Source organism: Anoplophora glabripennis, unplaced genomic scaffold (genome assembly GCF_000390285.2).
Source record: "Anoplophora glabripennis isolate ALB-LARVAE unplaced genomic scaffold, Agla_2.0 scaffold685, whole genome shotgun sequence".
Lineage (NCBI taxonomy): Eukaryota > Metazoa > Arthropoda > Insecta > Coleoptera > Cerambycidae > Anoplophora > Anoplophora glabripennis.
In genome coordinates, this window is record NW_019416785.1 from 82,898 (window position 1) to 105,957 (window position 23,060).

The window sequence follows — 23,060 nt, forward strand, 5'->3', positions numbered from 1 at the left end:
TATAATAATAACAAAAATCCAGAAAACGAAATAAAGGTAGCGGCACACGTCCATTCAAATACTGCCCGCAATCATGCTGGAGGCGCAGTGACATCGGGAACACCGCGCTGGCAGACTGTGAAGCAGTTAGTGACAACTCGAGCTTATTGGCCGATTTGTGTAATAATGTGCTTAAACACCGGGCGGAGCTTCAGGCTCCGCCCCTCCAAGCCACGCCCACCGCGAGCAGCCGCGAACTCCACTGCAGTCAGTCGCTCGGTCAGTTCAGCTTGGGCACCTTTATGTTGTAGTCGGTACCAATGGTACTAAAAGCCATACCAGTGACCGTGGCTGTTGTAAAAATGAACCCGTGACTGTGCGGTTACCAGTGATCCAGTTGACACCGTTGACATATGCTTAGGAACCCGTCAGACAGTGCTCAAATAATGACTGTGCAAAGCTTGGAGACTTTGGACGCTAAGAACGGGGAAACTATGCAAAACATCAGTGACAAGGCTAGCAGCAACGCCCAGCAGGCTAGCAAGAACGGACACATTAGTTTTAGTGTAGCTTCTCTCCTGGCCGACACCAGGCCGGCCAGACCCGCGTCTCCTACTTCGCACAATTCCTCCACCGCACCCTCCACGAGTCCCGTTCACCATTCCTCCGACGAGGAGTACGACTCTAATCAAGAGGACTCGATAGTGGACGTGGAGGACTTGAATTCCGACCAAAAATCCGACGATGGTCCTTCCAAAGACAGTGAGTACCTCCACCAGAGGGAACGGGAGCGAGATTTCCCCAAAGAGTCGATCATGAACCAAGGTCCGATCAGACCGACACCTTTCTCGGCTTTGGCAGCGGCTGTATATCAAGCGGCGCATCCAAATTGGTCCCATCAGGGACTAGTGAACCCTTTTGGTGGTCCAGGACCCATGTTTCAGGGCGCCACGCCTTTCGGAGTGCCCAACATGAACTCAGGTAGGTAATTATGGGTTAGGATGTCCATTTGGACAGCTTTTAATTCCGCTGCCTCCTTAAATTTCTCAAACTGTCTAATTTATTGAATAGGTTCGAGGGTAGGGAAGCAGGGTCATTCTCTTATTGCCGTTAGATTTAGCAAAGTTGCTGTTTCTTTAGTTTATTGGGTTACACCCACTTCGTTTGGTAAACGTTAGACAAAACTGTTTTTAATTATAGGTTACAGGAAAACGAATTATAGAAACGGAACAACTCCCACTAAGACAGTCGGGAATTGGCAAAATAAATTGCTCATTTACATCATAATACCGACACACCTTTTTTAGAATGAAATTATTTGGTATTAAATATATTGAATGAAATGAAGATGCTGGTGTAACAATATCTATAGTAGGTGCAATAAGTTTCACCAAATCAAATGGTTAAATTGAAATTTAACATATTCCTTCATACCGTTCTTCTTCATTCAGATCACTACTGATTTGAACATTAATATCAATTACTTTTTAAAATTATATTAAAGAAATATGTGTCCTACACTCTGTCCAGATATGGTACACATTCAAGTAGAATCTATACAGTTACTGATTATTTGCTAAATTTCTACTGAAGGGAAGAAGTGCGTTCATAGCTAATAAGAAAATTATCAGCAAATAATTCCATACGTCCTTTAGCGATCATGCTGTGAATCATGATGTCGCCTCCACACATACCTGATTTAGCACCTATTAGATTACGTTGGAATTAGCGTTAGTAAGTTAAATATTTTGTAATAATTGCGTCTTAAAAACCATTGATAACTCTCCATGTCTCTTCTCGACAAACCTATCATCTTACACGTAGGATATTGCGTAAAAAAGTGTTAAACTTCTGTTAACTTCACAGCAATCGCGCCGCGAAATATGTGTCGGCGCCGTAAAGCGCAAATTGAAATTATAACCGATAAATTTCAGCCTCAGCTGTAGAAATTTTGCCCACTTCTTTACAGTGTGTTCGTTTATGGCGTCGCGAATCACCGCGAAATTCTTATATCTTCACTTGCAACTGTTAAATCGTTTGATTGCTGGGTGTTGGGCCTTAATGAAGCAATTATGTAAGTCTATATAAAAGGTCGTTTAATTTACTCGTTAGACAAAGACACGCCTTGGGTCCAACTTTCTACATTATAAGATAATATGTAATTTATATATTTCTTTAATAGACCCGATAATGGTATTACTAATTAAAAACACGTATTTGTTTTATAGGCATGTACATACAAGCTGACATGTGCATAAGAACTTTTCGGTATTTTGGGTTTCATGAGGTCTTTCTACTACTAATACAAAGAAGTAATTTCTGCCGAAGAAAAGTATTAATTAAACATTCTATATAATTGCACAAAGAGACAAATATACCGTGAGCGGTAAAAGTATGGAATATATTTATTTAAAAATCAGATGTTCGTTATTTGAAAAATCGCTTGAACCCGTCGAATTATATTTTTAGTTGCGCATTTTCTGAAGCAATTTTCATTTATACAGGGTGGCCCAAAAAAAGTTATGAAATCAAGGCCAACTTTTTTAAATGGGAACCCCAGTTTTTTGTATTTTTATTCAATTCTCCATGGAATTCTGATCACTTTTTATGTAACATAACCTATACCTATCTTTAACCGTTTTCGAGATAATGGCGTCTGAATATAGAATATGGAAAATTTTCAAAAAATACTCTCGATACGCAAGGATTGTAACGTCAAAGTCAGTGGAAACTGGTGTACTTTCTGCTAAATACATTTTGTGTGTTTCAAATATTTAATTACAGCCAATGAATCAATGAATTTAATTCTTAATTTTAATTTGTTTGGTACAAACTGACAAAGCCAGAACACAGCAAGAATAACGTGAAATATTCAATAACAAATATCCAAATCATACAATCATTCAAGCTACTTTAAGAAAAATTTGCAAAAAATTCAGAATTATAAACCAATACAAACAAACAGAGTTAAATTAAATGTTCAAATTGCCATCCATTGATTCCTTGACAATACCCAAGCCTATGTACAAACTCGTCTTGAACATTATTTAGTACATTTCTGTCAATATTCCTAATTTCCTGCCTGATTCGGGTTTTTAAGTCCTCGATGTTTTGCGGTGGATTTACATAAACTTTGGATTTTAAATAACCCCATAAGAAGTAATCCAAAGGAGTGAGATCGGGTGATCTCGGAGGTCACTCTATTGGTCCCCGTCTTCCAGTCCTACGCCCAGGAAAAAATTCGTCTAAATAACCTCGGACTTGCCGAGCAAAATGAGGTGGCGCGCCATCCTGTTGAAAATACAAGGTATCGCTTGGCATGTCAGGTTCATTTGCGTTTGGAAAAATTTGAATGAGGGCGGGAATTAGATCAAACTGAAGGAAGGCCAAATATCTTTCTCCCGTGAGGTTTTCTTCGAAGAAAAAAGGGCCAAGAACCTGATCATTAATTATGTCTGTCCACACATTCAATTTCTGTGGGTACTGACTATGTGCCTCAGTCATCCAATGAGGATTGTTTGACTCCAATACCTGCAGTTTTCGTGGTTAACAATACCATTCAAACAGAAAGTTGCCTCGTCTGAGAAAAGGATTTGCCGATGAAACTGTGGGTTGCGGTCGGATAATGTTGTAATGGTTTCACAAAATTGGATGCGGCGATCAGGATCATCTTCGTTGAGTTCTTGTACTAAATGAATTTTGTACGGGTGATATTTCTCTTTCTTCAAATACGCAAAACTGATCTTAGGAAAATTGCATTTCCCTCAACAATATGTCTGCTCGTGCTATGAGGATTTCCTGCAACTGCAATAAGATATTTCATTTAATGTCCTCGTCTATTTTCATACGAGCTGTTATGGGGATATCTTTTATGTGACCAAAATCTCGAAATTTCTTGGCAATTTTGCTTACAGTGGCTTGATTGATTGGATGATTTGGATACTTGTTATTGAAATATCACACATTTCTTGTTGTGTTCTGGTTTTGTCACCGTGTCCCAAATAAATTAGAATTTCTATCCGCTGCGTTTCTGTTAGATGCGCCATCTAGTTAAGTACTGTCACTGTCCTAAATAATAAAAAATAGTAATAGTGAACAAGGCACATTTTCAACTGACTTTGACGTTACCTATTTAATATTTAGTAGCTTGACGACGACTACAATGCGTGTGTTTTAAGTTTTTTGTTCTCTACAAAAAAACATGAAACGGTGCTTAAAATTTGCAAAATAACCTGGCTCGTAATTTAAATAGTGACATTTAACAAAATCATATTGTATACAATAAAATTATGCGTTTTTAATTAAATTATACCTATAAAGCTCACTTATATTTTTTACATTCAAGTCATTGCGTCCTAATGATCAAAATAAATCACCGAACTACTTATTTCTTATGGATTTTTCTGATTTGAAGCAACTTTCTGTGAACCACACAAATCTAAGATGGAAAAGTAAACGTGGTTTCATTTTAAAACCAGCAGGGTAAATCTCAGGGTAATTTTTGAAAATTTTCCATATTCTATATTCAGACGCCATTATCTCGAAAACAGTTAAAGATAGGTATAGGTTATGTTAAACAAAAAATGATCAGAATTCCATGCAGAATTGAATAAAAAAACAAAAAAGTGGGGTTTCCTTTTAAAAAAGTTGGCCTTGATTTCATAACTTTTTTGGGCCACCCTGTATAAATGAAAATTGCTTCAGAAGATGCGCAACTAAAAATATAATTCGACAGGTCCGAGCGATTTTTCAAATAACGAACATCCGATTTTTAAATAAAAATATTCCATACTTTTGCCGCTCGCGGTATATTTTGTCAGGACATGAGTGCTACGAATGTGAAGACTGCCATTTTGACATTCATTCCAGAAATTTCGATTGACTAAAAGTCTTCCATCTTGATTTGGAAATGCCAGTTTTTCTACCCATTATATGCAAAATGAAATACCAGTATATATAATACGGAGCCTTCATAAATGTTTGCAAGTCACGTGACCGTCAAGCATAGGCAACCAACAATTCACGGTTGGTAATATCAAATAAAAATACCTAAACCTCAGTGGAGTGGTTGAATGGGTTACACGTAATTAAATAACATATAAGTTTAGAAATGAAAGAAAGTAATAAAAGCTCATTATGTATGCAAATCGTAAATAAATGTAGTACTGGTGCTTATATTCAATATTTTTATATTATGCATTTTCGGTGTACTTTTAACAAAACTTTGTGCGATCGGACTGTACTAAATTGCAGCAGGTAGCTAAAATTTAATCCCCGACAATCCGTTTTTGTCTATGCCGCTTCAATTTCTCAGTCCATTTCTCTTATAAGTAAACAAACAGCATTTCAAAACATGAGGCTACTTTAAGCATCATAACCGGGTTAAGAGGGTTTTTAGTAATTCAAATAAAATTATTCAATATTATTATCAAAATATTTATTTAAATTTAATGAATAGACCTTTATTCCACACAAAAATATATGTATTTTGAAAATTCAAATTATGGTGAGTAAATGTAGTGTTGTATAAATGTATAATATATTAAAATTCATCCTCTTAATATTTTGATGAATTATCTTCGTCTCCTAGATTGATAACGATAGGTTCCACAGTAACGTCAATTAAATTATCGAGTTCCCACATTTTCTCCTCTTCTTTTTGTACATGATGTATACATCTTTGCCAGTTATCTGCAGTTACTCGTTCCAAGGAACTTTTTAACAAAATTTTCACAAAATTAATTTAAACGTCGTATTATTTCGCGCTACATCTCCAATTACCTGCGCCCAGACTAATTCGATTGGGTTAAGTTCACAGTGATAAGGTGGTAACCGTAGTACCGTTATTTGGCGATTTGTTGCCATTTCATCGATAACATATTTCCTCTGATCTTTATTAAGATTGACAAGTGTCAAAAGTTCCTTTTTCACCATATTTGTTTCAAAAGAAATGTTTTTTCCGGATAACCATTGAATTATATCGACTTTCCTCCAAGCAGTCGTAGGCGTCCGCTCGGTCTGCCGTGAATGGTAACTGGCATTATCCATGACAATTACAGACCCCGGAGGAATAAGATCCATCTGTGTAAAATACTCTTCGAAAACATCTGCGTTCATGTCTTCGTGATAGTCACCTGTATTTTTAGATTCAAATAAAAGTAAACCGCCATCTACAAAACCACTGGCACTACCTATATGTGTCACTATTAATATTCGCCCTTTACCTGAAGGTGCCTTGAATCCTGTTGAAAGTCCATCCAAAAATGCTTGTCGAAAACTTTTTACATTTTTATCTTGCCATACTTTTGTTACAGTATAAACCTCGTTGACCCAAGTTTCGTCTAGATAATAAATATTCCTCCCTTCGTCACGGAATTTTCTAATTGATCTTAAGTAGGATCTTCGCCAACAAATAATTTCATCTTTATCGATAAGAACTGACTTCCTGTTCTGCTTTTCCCAGCAAAAATTCAACTCTCGTAAGACGGCCCATAATTTGCTTCTACTGATTTTTGGCAAATCGTTGTCCTCTGAAAGTTCACTTAAAATTTTGTTTAGCGTTGGTATTTCTTTTTTAAAATAAAGTGAGTGTACTTTAATCACTAAACACAAGTCGAATTTTACTCTACTGCACTAGCACGTCTTCGTATATTCAGCTCTAAGACTGGATTGATCTGTCACAATACACTGACTGGCTCCTGCCCTATGATGTATCCAGTAAAATATACTAATGTACACCCATTACCTGTTAGCATTAGTGTTACTCGATAATTACCTGAAACGAAATATTAGCACGCCCATGGCCGGTTCTTATCTCGGGGTTTTATTACTCTCTTTCGCTTCCAAACAGACTATAGTTTTTAAAATTGATTGACATGAACTATCCACTTTAAACTTAATAGGTATTCTATACAGGGTGTCCGGTAAATAATGGATAACCTCTTAACCGTGGATGGGGGACCCTAAGGTTGTTCAGAAAATCGACTTTAATTTACTTTATACATTAAAGATATATTTTTTTCTTTATATATTAAAGATTTAAAAAAATCTGAAACTTAAATTTTACGTTAGTCAGCGAAGATACGAACGAAAGCAAATTTTTACTACGAAAGCAAAAATAACATGATGTGAACCTATAAACAGTTTGTTATTATTTGCATTTAAATACAGAGTAAAACAAACACAGACAGTTTACTTTTTATTGTAAATAAAAAAGCACTAGGAAAAAGTTACATTAATTAACAAACGATGGCTCTCCGCTGCAATATAAAATAAATACAAATTCATAAATTAGTAAGCTATTGCCATATTTGGGATAAAAATATTATATGTCATATTCGCGAATATTTTCGTACACATTTTGCAGTTGCTGTTTTGTTATACTGTTAATTTCTCGAATAATTGCCGCTTATTATTCAATGTTGTGCGTTGCTGCTTTAAAAATAATATTTTTCAGATAGCCAACCAAAAAATAATTTAAAGCAGTTAGATCCGGCGGTGACCTCGCTGATCACAACCCCTGATTAATCAGTCGATTATTATAAAATTATTCTAAAAATTGAATTGTTGCCATGAATGTCTTCATGACAGCGCTACCCAAACGCTGTCCAGGTCCTATAATTTTGGCTAAGTCCAACAAATTATTATTAATGTTTTCCATATACCACTCACAGTAGGTACTGTAATCGTCTTCCATGGTCTATGGGAAATAATTCCTGTACAAAAGATACCAACGCAGTTGTTTTTAGAAATAGAAACTAAATTTGAGAATATTTACACGAACTTAATAAAAAAATTACCTGTCTAAGCAGACAACTTTGGTACGTACTTTATTCGTTGCTGTATATTATCGATGACATATTCTGTAAGTACAGTTGTTCTGCCCGTAGATTTTCCTCTACAAATCAGTGTTTGGTTTCAAATCTTTTGACAATAGCACATTTCCGGTTTAAGAAACTGTCATAGTCAATGTTTGTATCTGGAAATTCTGACATAAATTATTCAATGCAGGATTGTAAAGTCCTTGACCCGTCTTCATTTCAAGTTCCGCTTTGAAAATGAGCCACTACAGTAAAGGCATCTTGTTGTTTAGTAAACGGCATTACGCGTTTTGAAATAAAAATATTAATAACCTCGAAGTTTTGTTTCTGTTACCACTTACCAGTAATTCGACGAAATGCCAAAAGTTTAGCTGTGAAGGCAACTGATTGTTGGCAGCAAATGAAATGAGTAGAACAATATATGTATATATCTTTCCACTATTGATTTTATTGATGCGGAGTGCAACAAGGTTCAATTCTGACCTCTACAACAACAATTAAAATTTCTAATAAAAAGTAATTTTACAGATGATCTAATTTATACGAAAATTCCATTTCATTCAAACTAATAGATTTATCTATAAATAATGGCCGGTGTTTCTGTAGACTCATAAAACCGTCGCCGTCTGATTTTTATTGGACCAAAGCACTCGAGGATAATGCATGAATTGCATATTAGATAGACAATTTAAATTTCTTGGCAAAGTTTCAATGTAGACAATAATGTACCTACTTGAATTCGTCTCTATATTTACTGAAAGATGAAAAGGATTTTAAAGCCATCTCTTAACACTTACCCGAAATTTATGATAACTTTGGAATGTAGAGATTTACAAGGATTAATTTCTTTTTCTATTTACTTGGAATGTACTGGGCAATATTTGTTTTTCTTCAGAATGTTTCCATATTGGGAAAGCTAGAGTTAATTTTCCTATCATTATATTTGTCTAGCACTGAGAAACAGATAAGTGTCATTTTGACAGATGATTGGAAGTAGGGGTTTTTATCATTGTGCTACTTAACAAATATTGCAACACAAGAATGGAACTTTTTACTTAACGGTTCTATTGCTTTAACATTTAATTATTCTTCCACTTTAACATTTAAATTGACAATTAGTTTTCCCATTAGGCTTGTCCCTTCTGTAATTTTGATTTTTAAATCAATTTCTTGCAATTAAGAACAGGATAACTCATGTGACTATCTCCTTTTTTTTCATCAAAGTTATGATTCCTAGATATGTAATTACATGAAACGTCAATGAAAGGCAAATAAATAATCTTCCAATTAAATTATAATTTCGAAATTTATACAATCTTACATTATTTCTATATTTATTGTTGCCATGGTTAATTTAACTTTGTTTATATTAGCGGCTGTCAAATATTTCACGCATAATGGCTGCTGCTAGCTACCACTTTTTATGTTGCACAACAATAATTTACATTTATATGGGTACACCTAGTAATTACTGGTGTTTCTCGAAGATTAAATCACTTTTAACTAATTAGCGGTGATCGACGATATTTTCTATCATTATAACACCCGTTTACCGAGTTGGATGATAAAAGCAGATGCCTAAGCTTAGGTATAAATTAGAGATTAGTATAAATTCATCTTATGTGGTAAAATAATTTCGAGATTCAAAACTTTATAGAAATACCACCATGTCTAAAAAAAGTGTTAAACAAAGAACAATTTCTTTTGAATAGTAATTTAATTTGTGTTGTGGTCAACATAATTTTGCATAATTTGTTGTTAAGTTACAGATATGTTTTAAAGACAGTATTTTAGGTCTCGATTAAAAGAAGTGGTGAACTGATCGGACGAATAGATTGCCATAACCTATATTTTACGTTAAAGATACCTAAGTAAGTATAAGTAACAATCTAACTATCCGTTTATTTAACCAAATATTAATTGAGACTCAATATACTATTGCTTCTAATTACTGTAATCAAATATAGTTTTTCACCAAAATAACGGCTAATGGACGCTTGTCTAGCACTATACGCCATACACCACGTGACGAGGTGACCTAATGAAAACGATGAGAATAGACAAAGGCAACGCACGACAACCATACAATGTGGTGGGGTTACTCAATAATGACGACATTTACATTTAGGTAAAAGTGAATCAAATACGAGTTTATCTGGAGAACTTATTTAACGGGTATTTATATTTGAGTGAAAGAACACTAAAATGTACTCAGTCATTTCACTCAATGGGTTCAGTCCGTACCTATATTGCTTTCACTCACACCGATTTTTTTACTGTATAGGTATTTAGTTTACCTGAATTAAAATGGTTAAACCACTTCAAATGATCTATAACAATTTAATTTTGTATTGGTATCTATTTTGCTATTGTTACAACATTATTGTTGCGGTGCTTATTATAGCGCACTATCAGTAATGTATACAGTATGTTCGGTAAGTACCTATTAATCTCTCGAGAACATATAGAGATCAAGCTAATACTACTACCCCCTATGTTTCTATTTTGTAATGGTCATCTTAACAGAGATATCGGACCACAAAAGATGGCTAGAGATTTACGTTTTGGTTTCTAACTTTAAAACTACTTGTATATTTTGATACAATTTTGGCACTGGTATTCCATAAGTGTCTATGATTTGCTTTTAAAAACACCTGATAGTCTACTATCACAATATATCAAGAAAAGGACTAGTCCCAATACATATTTTTTATCATTTTGACAAATGATATACTTAACTGAAAATATTATTTTTAAATACTCTTACATTTTCCATTTCGATAAAATGATTGATTTTCGAAATTGAATCAATAGTAAAAAACAACTAGTTTGAGGGCAGCAACAACTAGAGTTTAATTTCCTACAAATTGTTTCATGAATTTACTTTATTTATCGTTATCAGATTCAAAAACCTTTAGAAACGGGAAACAAGATAAAGATAAAATAAACATAATCAATGTTTTCCCGATTAGTGTATACATATTACTTCATTTTAAGTCCCTTATGCGTCAATACTCGAAAAGTAAGTTGAGGTGGACCTCTTTCATGGACACCTACGTCGTCCGATCTAAATCCATTAGACTTTTTTTTCTGCGAAATCATCCAAAAGAACTCATTTGTTTAATACCTGTAAATAGATATTAGAAAAAAACTTTAGCTAAGAATACCATGGAACTGTAATTACATTCTTTATATTTATGTAAATATTTAATTTTAATCTTTAATATGTTTTCTTTTAAGTTACTTCACTGGTCTTTGGACTTCGTAAAAATAAGTTAAACAAATGGAAACAATTTGTAAAAAAAAGAAACTCTAGTTGTTGTCCGCTTCAAAAGCCGATTTATCTCAAAAACCATGTTTCATCGTAGTAGGTAAATGAAAAATACCTACCCTTTTTTAAAGAAAAATCTTCAGAGTATTTAAAATTAATATTATAAATGTGTAGAGGCTTGGCCGTTTTTAGATATTTTAAAATAATAAAAAACTTTAACACAAATCATGAAACCTTATTATCAGTATACTTTATCAAAATATACAAGGTGATTTCAATGCCGCCCTTAGAAGAAATATTAGGGAACAAATCATAGGAAGCCCTAATGTTATTTTGACCTTCCCTGTACACTTTCGAGAGATTAGTAGATACTTAGCGAACACCCTCTATATAACTTTAATAAAATGAATAAAGAATATTCTCACTTGGATGAAATTCTTATACACACGTCTCGATACAGCTTTGATAATATTTTACAGGCATTGAGGCAGAACTAATGATATAGGTACTTGAATTTACAATTACATTGTCCATGAAAAATAATTCAATGTATGACCTTTTTGATCTTTATTGACAATAAAATTTAAAGAAATATAAGGAAACAGAGTTAACTAAAGAATTATTTAGATGCTAAAACTTTTTCAGTCGACATTTAGTGGCGACGCAAATGGTAAGAAGAAGTAGATACGATTCGATTCTCCAGGAATATAAAAGCCACTACTAACTACTTTTACTATCTACTTGTAAGGTTTAAATAATTTTTAAATTTTACATATAACATTTAAAAGTAGAAATATATTTTATATAAAATACAAAATGTTCAAAGAGGAACTTTAAATATATAAATCTTCTATATATATTCTCATCTATGCCTTTGTCATTATCTGCGTCACTTCCATCTGGAACAGAGGTTTCAGAGTGGAACTGACATTCTGGTGACTTAGTTGCTGATGTAGATGGTTGCAGTAGATTGTTTCTTCTGAAATTCACTATACATCGTTCTTTAAAAAGCTGTTAACGTTTTGAAAAACTGTTTTCGTTTTCTGAATTTTGTTTGTTTTGCATAGTTAGAGATATCATATGATTTTATTCTATTACTAATTACTCCATCTTTTAAAATTTGAAACAAGCAAGGGTTCAAGGTTATAGAATAATTTGAAACACATCTTTCACCGTTCAACAAAATAATCGGGGTTTGTTTAATTTTAATGTTTTTTTAAAGGTATTATTTTTCTTCTCCAAAATTTTGGCCGAACTCCTTAATTATATGAATGTTTTTCCAAGCGTGATCGCAAGTTTTTTATTTCTCAAATCTTTGTTTTACCATGCATTTTTTCTGCTCGTCTATTCTAATTTTTACAGGTCGAGAGATCTCTCCAACATAATGAATTTTGAAAATCATTATTTGCGAGCGTCTTTGAAAAAAGTCCGTAAAGTATTGCTTCTCTGAAAAACTGTTCCAATATTAAAGTTATCTATTCTCTTTAATTTTTCGGTTTATATAGAAATATACGTAATTTTTATTGCGGGCGTAATAATCTTTACAGAATTTGTTTTACTTTTAATAATCTTAAAAACTGTTTCAATAAAATTCTCAGGCACAGAGAATAACAAGGAACACCTAAATACTATGGGAATGGGAAACAACAATACATACCCTTTCTAGATATTTTGATCAAGCAATGGCAATTCTTTAGAAACAACTATTTATAGGAACTCAACTCACACTATTATAGCATATATCTAAATTTTAATTCGAATCATCATACTGATATAAAGAAACGTGTAATTAAATGTTTCTGCGATAGAGCTACATCGGTTTGTTTCAAAAGATGAGCGTTTTGATAATGAATTAAAATTCATAAAGATACTAATATTTTACAAGTAATATTAGGTATAAAAATTAATGTCAGTGTACATTAAATGGCAATTATTCAATTATTAAATTAACCTGTCATCTGGGCAAAGAACACCTAAAAGGGAACAGTAATGCGATTTCATGGCACTTTACTGTTTTCACATTTCGACTTGGCTCAAAGAGCACTCTTTAGTTGCCCGATATTCTAGAGAAGCGCCCTTTGGACGGCGTAGATCGCGCAGCGACGGTAGACGCTTCCAGTCGTAGTAATTGGCGACGACGCGGTCTGCCCGCGCACGAAAAGGCAGCGTCATTAAACAAATGAAATTTTAAATTGCACCGCCGACTGTATTGTGGCTGTCTAGCGTGGAACGTGCCGTAAAATAGATAGACGTCCAGATAATCGGACATTATTTGCAATTAGCCGGGGTGGCAGTATATTTCCCAGCGGTTTATATACCGAGTCGATAGCGTCGTCGCTGGGTTATTAAGTGTTATTTATTTATTGAAAAATCCAGGAGGAATTTCAGCGAGACAGGACCGTATTACCCGGTTGTTGGGATGCCAGTTGCGTAATTGGTGTTTGACGAGCAAAATGACGGCTGGATAAGAGTTTGATCTTGTAGGAATTTTGATTATTTAGCGTCCTGGATAGGAAAGATAAGAAATATGTTGCGTACGCTTTACTGTAAATAAGTTTTTAATACATTTTTTGCAAAACATGCGAATTTTGAATTATATTAGAAAGATGCGTGAAATAATAAACTTATCTATATTTCGTCGTTTTTAAGTTTTCATTTTATGCAAAAATATAGGTACCATAAAGAAAAATAGGTACACAATCAAGTTTGCGAAAGGATTTCGAAAGATGCAAAAATTTTAATTATTCATTTTTGAACTCGTCAAAACCAAACACTTTTATGTAATAATTTTTCAAAAATCTCATAGTATTAGATTTTCAATTTTAATTTTTCTCTTAACCGCCACTGTACCATAAGTCGAAATGCTGTGTTAATAATAAACAAAGAGAATTGAGAGATGGGAGCTACATGGTGCTTTGTATTTAAGCTACCAACAAAAATAATATAGTGGAAATATTCTATGTAACACTGGCTCACGTCACACAGATATTTTTGTGATACAAAAGCAGTTTGTAATTTTAATCTACAGTTTCTAGTACCAGTTTGGAAATGTGTTGTTGTGGTGTTCGTTCATGACAGAGGAATAACACTGCCAATATCTAAAGCATGCTGAGACGCCGCATCAAGTGACCTAACAAACTTCTATATCTGGTACCACTTAAGCATTACATTTTACTTTCCCATAAATTAATAATATGCCGTGATATTCGTGTATGTAAAACAAAAGGTTGCAGAAAATAATGGTGATCAATGACGCCAGTAGAAATATACAAAATACACAATAACTAACAACCACTGACAATTGAAGTCTAATTTAAGATTTAATGCCTAAATTATTGCCCATCTACAACTTACAAAGAGAACATAGTTCAGGAAACAATAAAAACAACAGAAAACGAGTTACAGTTAGTCACCTACATATAATTTATGCTTTATGTAAGGCGATGTTTGGTGAAGTAATTTTATTATTTTTTTTAATTACACTTTTAGCTATTACTGGAAAATATTTTATTTTAGGACATGTTATACCTATAGAGCTTTTTGGTTATTTTCTCTACAGGGTGTTAGAAGTTTGACTGCCTTAATTTTAATAGACGATAAATACATTAAAAAAAAAAAAACAAAAGTTCGATTAATTAAGGAATATCGACATAACTGCGTGCATAGAATACCTTAAAAAAATACAATGTTTATGACTTTTTTGAACTTAATAATAAATTTATAATTCGGTAAACTTCATTTCGAGCAATGTGACAACAGTGCGGCGATTAACACGAGGTACTAACCTGTCCAGCAATACGCAATTCAGTTGGTGTTGGTATCTGGAATTGGACCGTGTCTGAGTGTTTTTTGCGTACCACTATTTCATTTCCTTGAGGTATTTTCCAGCGAGTGCGAGAAAATTGAATTCGAAGGTGTCGTGCGTGCATCGAAAATGGTGGTGGACATTTTGAGCATATGTTGTAGTTTGTTTTGTACTTTGTACTCATAATTACTGTCGATATTATTATATTGTAAAACAACTATGTAGCGCTGTTGTCACTTTGTGATGAAACTCCCTATAAAATACAACTTTTTTATTCATTTATGATTACTCTATCTCATGCTGAAGTTATGGCAGTCATAATTCTTACACCCTGTATACTATCACAAACCTATTTTGCAATAACAGTAATACTATAATTATTGGCGTAGGAGCTTTTATTTTATCCAACTACTCTTACAGAAGTATTTATCTACGTCTTTCCAAATTCATAGTTTGTTCAAAAAAATATATAATGGAGTATACAGGGTATCCTACAAGCTCTATGACAAAATTTGACGGGTGGTAGCTGTGAAAATATCATATCATAGATTTTTTCTGATATGAAGATTCGATTCGTTTTTGTTTAAAAGTTAACATATAAGCATTTTAAAAAATATAATTTATTATATATTTCAATCAAAGCAGCCTGATAAATAAAAGTCTAAAGGATTTAGATCTGGAGAACGCGGTGGCCAAGATATTGCACCTTGTTGACTATCCATTTATTCGGGAAATGATCATTTAACCAAGCAGTTACTTGTCTTCCTCTATGTGGTGGTGCACCATTATGCCACATATTTGAACAATAGTAAGACCTACGTCATCCATGAAATCAAAAAGGCGGTAAATTATTGTTGAAAATACTACCCCAAGCGTTGACACTGAAACGTTGCTGAAATCGTGTTGATCTAATTGCATGCGGATTTTGTAACGTCGAGATAATAATTAGTTCTTTATGATTATTATTTATGCCGTCCCTACTAAAACACGCTTCATCAGACCACATGACAAGCGAAATGAACCTATCATTTTGTGCATGTTGTTAAAGTAACTAGCGATAATATTCTAATCGCTGAGGAACATCTCCAGCATGTAACGCTTGTACATTTTAGCGATGTAACATTTCTCTGTTGAATACACGCCATACAAAATTATGTGATAAATGAAGATTACTTGCTATATGTCGTACACTAATTGAATTGTTGCCAATGACAGCATATATTATATCTTCTTCATTTTCTACAGTCACTTAAGTAGGACGATTGGCCTTTTTGGAGCAGGGTTCCCTTCTTCTTAAAGTCTACGAAATGATGCTCTAAAGACTTTGTGGGCAGGTTGATGTCTATTTGAGGATCTTCGTCAGTATTCTCGGGCTGCTTGTATGGTATTCCCATTGGAATACCCATATACAGAGACAATATCTGCATACCCTTCAGTTGGATTCATATAAGAAATAATGTTTGACATTAACCCAGCTTCCATCTGTCAAAGTTTGTCAAGTTTGTCAAGAGCTTGTAAAATACTCTGTATTTCTACCATTATATTTTTAACTTTTTTCTCTTTTGGTTTGATTTATATCAGGAAGTATAANTTTTTTTTTACAATATTGACTCCATTTCTCATGCCGCATCTATTCCCAAATTTTTTTGGGTAAGTTGTGAATCACCCTGTATAATGGAGTATGCAGGGTGTTCTACGAGCTCTATGACAAAATTTGACGGATGGTATCTGGGAAAATATCATATCATAAATTTTTTCTGATATGAAGATCCGATTCGTTTTTATTTAAAAGTTATAAGCATTTAAAAAAATATTATTTATTATATTTATTTATATTTCAATCAAAGCAGCCTGATAAATAAAAATGATGGTTACTATAATAATAATTTGTTTTTAAAGTTTAAACATTAGTTAGCCTTTATTAATCAAATTAACAAATCTCAAAACTATAAAAATTTTTCAAAATGTCCATCCTCGACTCGAACTGAAGCCTCACATAGGCGAACTAAAGATTCCGTCATTTGACGGATGAGATTTGGATCATTTCTTATCTGCTTAGCTGCATCCTGAATTCTTTTCAAAAATAAAAGTCTAAAGGATTTAGATCTTAGGAACGCGATGGCCAAGATATTGGAACTTGTTGACCTATCCATTTATTCGGGAAATGATCATTTAACCAAGCAGTTACTTGTCTTCCTCTTTGTGGTGGTGCATCATTATGTCACATATTTGAACAATAGTAAGCCCTACGTTATCAATGAAATCAAAAAGGCAGTAAATTATTGTTGAAAATACTAACCCAAGCGTTGACACTGAAACGTTGCTGAAATCGTGTTTGATCTAATTGCATGCGGATTTTGTAACGCCGAGATAATAATTAGTTCTTTATTTTTGTTATTTATGCCGTCTCTACTAAAACATGCTTCATCAGACCACATGACAAGCGAAATGAACCTATCATTTTGTGCATGTTGTTGACGTAACTAGCGATAATATTCTAATCGCTGAGGAACATCTCCAGCATGTAACGCTTGTACATTTTAGCGATGTAACATTTCTCTGTTGAATACACGCCATACAAAATTATGTGATAAATGAAGATTACTTGCTATATGTCGAACACTAATTGAAGAATTGTTGCCAATGACAGCATATATTATATCTTCTTCATTTTCTACAGTCACTTAAGTAGGACGATTGGCCTTTTTGGAGCAGGGTTCCCTTCTTCTTAAAGTCTACGAAATGATGCTCTAAAGACTTTGTGGGCAGGTTGATGTCTATTTGAGGATCTTCGTCAGTATTCTCGGGCTGCTTGTATGGTATTCCCATTGGAATACCCATATACAGAGACAATATCTGCATACCCTTCAGTTGGATTCATATAAGAAATAATGTTTGACATTAACCCAGCTTCCATCTGTCAAAGTTTGTCAAGTTTGTCAAGAGCTTGTAAAATACTCTGTATTTCTACCATTATATTTTTAACTTTTTTCTCTTTTGGTTTGATTTATATCAGGAAGTATAACACAAAAAACACTATTATACTTTGCCAACGTTACGTCAAGTTTGGTACAATAAAAACATACAATACATAAACATACAGAAATATCAAAAAAATCAACCACCCCTAAGCAATAAAATTAATTTTATTTCCATCTTGTACAACAATAGCTGCATCATTTATCGGTTATCCCAAGATGAAAACGAATAAGTTACCGGTATATGTCTGGTGGGTTCGACAGACGAATGATTCTAGTTGTTTACTAGATGTTGCTAGTGTAATTCAAAGCTGGTCAAGGTATATAGCCCACAGACTACTTTTTTAATTTTTGTAGTTTTGTAATCAAAAAACTGACATCACATTTTGTTACTCTATCCAGAAGTCGAAATTCATTTCACAATAAATTTTAGTAAACCATACATCAAACCTCGCAGGACTACCGTACAAAAGCAGCTGATATTGTTACGCTAACCACTATTTAATTAATTTTAAACGGGGATGGAGTCCTCAGGTTCCCCGGACGCGCAAGTCCCGCCATAAATCACAAAAACTTAGGGAAGCGTAGCCCTAAAAGTGGCTGGAACGCCTCGGTGACAAAAAACCTAATGACTAAAAGTAATAAATAATCGGCTGCCGCGGCCTCTGCAGCGATCAAAGCTCGAAACCACTTAAACGAAGGATTCAGGCCCAGCATAAAAGGCAGTAAATTATCACGTCCGTATTATCATAATAGCTGTGCATAATACGGCACCGCCTGTTTGGAATGCCTCCTCTATTTTTCAATAAATAAATAACAGTAATCCCCGACGCCGAAGAAAAAGGGTATTCGCGATGATTTAGACGTAGGCGGCTATGCAAATCCGACAGCCGGGCCGGCGATATAGGTGGGACAGGGCCGTCTTTGCCCACAGTCAAGAAAAAAGGCTACAGGAGGCCATGCAAGCATTGCGCTTCTTGTTTTGTAATATCTTTACTCAAATTTGTCTAGGTTGGGTATAATTATTATGGTTTACTCATTTTTGTGCTGCCGATCTAGAAAATGCTATTTGGGATCACTTTTTAGCTGCGTCGTTGCTGATCTAGATCAGAAAGGAGGCTCAGTAAAGTGATATACTGTTCAGTAAAGCAACTCTACTGAGCTCTTGACATCAAAAATTGCATTAAAAACAAAGTAGGTGCGTATCACAGTTGTAAGTGTGTTAATAAAAGTTTTTAATATTTTGACAATATTTAAAAAAATTTATAAGATGAATAGCGAGGAAATTGACGAAGAAAACATTCCATTCGATATTAAAAAAGCGGTCAAGATGAATTATTGTCAATCAATCCTGGGAAAGGTACAAAGAAGCACAAACCTTATAGAAAATGGATTTCGGTCAAAATAGCTGAAATTGAAATATGATATAGCTCTCACCTTCCTGAGCAAAAGTTGTCATGGGTCCAAAGCGATCCTATGTGTAGGTTTAAAGATATAGAGCTTTGAAGCTAACGATTTCATAGCACGGTGCTGAATATAAGCGCAGGAAAGGTGTATGTATATCTCCCTTTCTCCGTATATACAGGGTGAGTCAGTATTTTGTAGACAAACTTTAACAGGAGATAGAACACATGTTTTTAAAAAGAAAAGTTCCTATAAACATTTATGTCGTAGAAGGCTTCGTTTCCGAGATACGGGGTGTTGAATATAATTTTTTTTCTCGAATATTCATTATAACTTATAAACGATTGCTTAGATTGTTTTCATGTTTGGGAGGTAATGCCTATTAATTAAGGGGCATAAAACAACCGATAAAAATGTTCAAAAACTTGCACAGTGGCGGAGTGGAGGAGGTGCTCAACCCCTTTCTTAAACAGAACTTCTACGCCAATGACTATTTTTTTTAAAAACTGTTATTTTCTTTTATGAATAATGCAAACTACTTATATTAAGTCGCCAGCTTTCATTAATCTACGTTGAAGATATTTGTGTTTTTTTGATATTTTTCAAAAACCTGAATACTCTGTATATCAAACACTAAGCCATTTGGAACATAAGAAAATTGAACAAAAGTTTTATCGATTTATTCCAAGAAATAGCGACTGTGTACTTCTGAGCTGAAGATTGTAGAACTCTGATAGGCTCATTGTTTGGATTCCAAATATTTCAAATGATCTCGAGAAATTGAGTGCCTAAACAGTTTTTGTTCAGGGTCAACAATTTTGGAACTGACCTTTTTTCCAAGTTTGTCAAGTAGAATTGTCAAAACGTTTGGATGAGAAATATTTAATGCTTTATAGCAATAGTGAATACTCTCAAACCACGACTGATTGCGTACCTACCTACAAATATCAAAATTGATTGTGTTTGAAGACGTTCCAGTTCTTGGGCCGTCTTCAGTGAATTTGACACATAAGTAGAAAAAGATTGTCATCATGTCTACGCAGATTTTTTTCGGCCCTATTGTTTATACTTAGTCATGTCATACTTATTTGCATAGTACTGTTTAATATTTTGTTCATTATGTAATAAACGCATACAGCAAAAGATCAAGAAACCATCATTTCGTCCACTATAAATATTACATTGAAAACAACTTTTATCAGTTTATTTTACCTTGATTATGCCGAAAAAATAACTCATCCAAATGTACTAACGTCTCTACAATAAAATTTATAGGTCAATGTTGTGATTTTGTTAACTCAGGTCTAGAAATCATAAGCAAATAAGGTCTTTCATACTAATTATAAGTGATTTATATCATGAAAGTGGTTTATTTCCAAATCGTTTGCACTAAAACCGCTGTAACTTTTCCATTGCATCACAAGCAATATTCGTATAAACTAAGACGAAAAAAAATGCTAGTCAAATTAGTCACTGTTTTCATATAATTAAAATGTCATCATGACCATTCCCAAATCTGGATAGTCCCCAACTTTTAATACTGGTATTACTAGTTGCCTATATCTTTACATTTACATTCGAAATAAATAAAATAATTTATTAGAAATCTATTGAGGAAATATTTATTACAAATATAATAAACTATTTGGAGTTCATAGTTCATAAATGCATAACTTCAAAATTGTAATTGGTATTCTGCTTAGTACTTATTCAAACATTGAAATAAATTTGTGACTGGATGAATTCAATTGTGTCAAATATAAATGCAAGATTACGTAGTCCATTTAAATATGTATTAAAAAAAGATTTTCATAAACAACTCGGCTTTGTTATAAAATTAATTAATCAAAACAACTGTCAAACTTTTAATCTGAGTATCAGCTCTGTTTTGTTTTAACTGCGATAGTCAAACTACAGTCTAAAACTAATACTCAACAAACGTTCACTATTTTCTTTCACCATACACATAAAATATTGGAACGATTGCCTGTGATAGATTGAGACTATGAAGACATTTATACCATCATTGTATCTCTTTTCTCTTCTTGACTGTCTTTGATATTAGGACACATTCGTGACGTAAAGTCAAAACGTTTCTAGTATATATTACCTTCTTCAATTTTTGAACATAATTACTTAAATCGATTGAAACCCACCAAAAAACTAGCGTGCTATTAATAACAGAGCCTAATCTGTTAGCAGATGATTCATATACTCATAGAGATGTGAAAAACTGAGATTGCAGAAATATTTTTTACAAATAGAATATATTCTTTTAATACCTACTTAGTTACCACATTGATACGATGAAAACTGTTTGGGACTGCTGACNTTTTAATCTGAGTATCAGCTCTGTTTTGTTTTAACTGCGATAGTCAAACTACAGTCTAAAACTAATACTCAACAAACGTTCACTATTTTCTTTCACCATACACATAAAATATTGGAACGATTGCCTGTGATAGATTGAGACTATGAAGACATTTATACCATCATTGTATCTCTTTTCTCTTCTTGACTGTCTTTGATATTAGGACACATTCGTGACGTAAAGTCAAAACGTTTCTAGTATATATTACCTTCTTCAATTTTTGAACATAATTACTTAAATCGATTGAAACCCACCAAAAAACTAGCGTGCTATTAATAACAGAGCCTAATCTGTTAGCAGCTGATTCATATACTCATAGAGATGTGAAAAACTGAGATTGCAGAAATATTTTTTACAAATAGAACATATTCTTTTAATACCTACTTAGTTACCACATTGATACGATGAAAACTGTTTGGGACTGCTGACATCGCCGATAGCTTTACATATCTTTAAAAGTGTTGGTGTATGTCAATTTGGAAGTCATGTACATAAACATGTACAGCTGCAGTTGCAGTTTTCGTCAGCTTGTCCATACCCTACCACCATGTCCATTAAATCATTGTTACTGTATTGATGGAACATTAAAAGCAACAATACAGGGTGTCCCGAAATTTATGCAACAAAATTTGGACACAGATTCTTAAGACAAATTTAGGGAACCCGTATTTTTTATTTTTGCCAAGTGGCCCCCTCTTTTGGAGTTACAGCCCCCTGAAGTCCGCCCCTAATCACTAAATTTGGTACACAGGGGTTTTATGACATGTGGAATCCGATGATGCAACGTTTTTTGGCGGGGAACCCCCTTAAGACAATTTTTCGTGGGCCCCTTTGTCTTTCGACCCAAAAAAAATTAGTTGCATATTTAAATTTCTTAAAAATTATCAGTCCACTAGAAAGCCATTAAATTTAGAAACTTTTTGTCTCTTTATACTTTTTTCGTAAAACAAACAAATAATGTTTTCGAGGAAAATGTCAAAATGTGATCGAATGCATATGGTCATTCGCCATTTTCCTCAAATACATTGCATTTTACGAAACAAATATCAAGAAACAAAAAGTTTCTAAATTTAATGGCTTTCTAGTAGACTGATAATTAAAAAAAAAAATTAAATTTGAGACCAAATTTTTCTGGTTCCAAAGACAAGGGGTCCCACGAAAAAGTGTCTTAAAGGGGTTTCTCGTTAAAAAGCGTGGCACTGTGAGATTCCACATGTCATAAAACCCCCGTGTACCAAATTTAGAGATTCTCGTAAAACATGGTTTTGAGATATAAAAAAGACTTCTTGGGACTGTAACTCCGAAAGAGGGGGCCAGTTGGCAAAAAGAAAAAAATAGGGGTCCCCAAAATCTGTCTTGAGAATCTATTACAAAATTTTGTTGCATGAATTTCGGGACACCCTGTATAGGAAAATAAATGACAACTAATTTT

At 33.7% G+C, this 23,060-nt stretch overlaps 1 protein-coding gene across 1 annotated transcript in view; it reads left to right on the forward strand.

The window, feature by feature from the left end:
• The first annotated feature begins 287 nt into the window (after positions 1 to 287).
• Positions 288 to 23,060, forward strand: part of LOC108912393 (muscle segmentation homeobox) — a 93,571-nt gene continuing 70,798 nt past the window's right edge. The window contains exon 1 of the mRNA XM_018717598.2: positions 288 to 960. Coding sequence (XP_018573114.1) covers positions 393 to 960 — 568 coding nt within the window. The 5' untranslated portion in view covers positions 288 to 392. The remainder of the gene's footprint in view (positions 961 to 23,060) is intronic.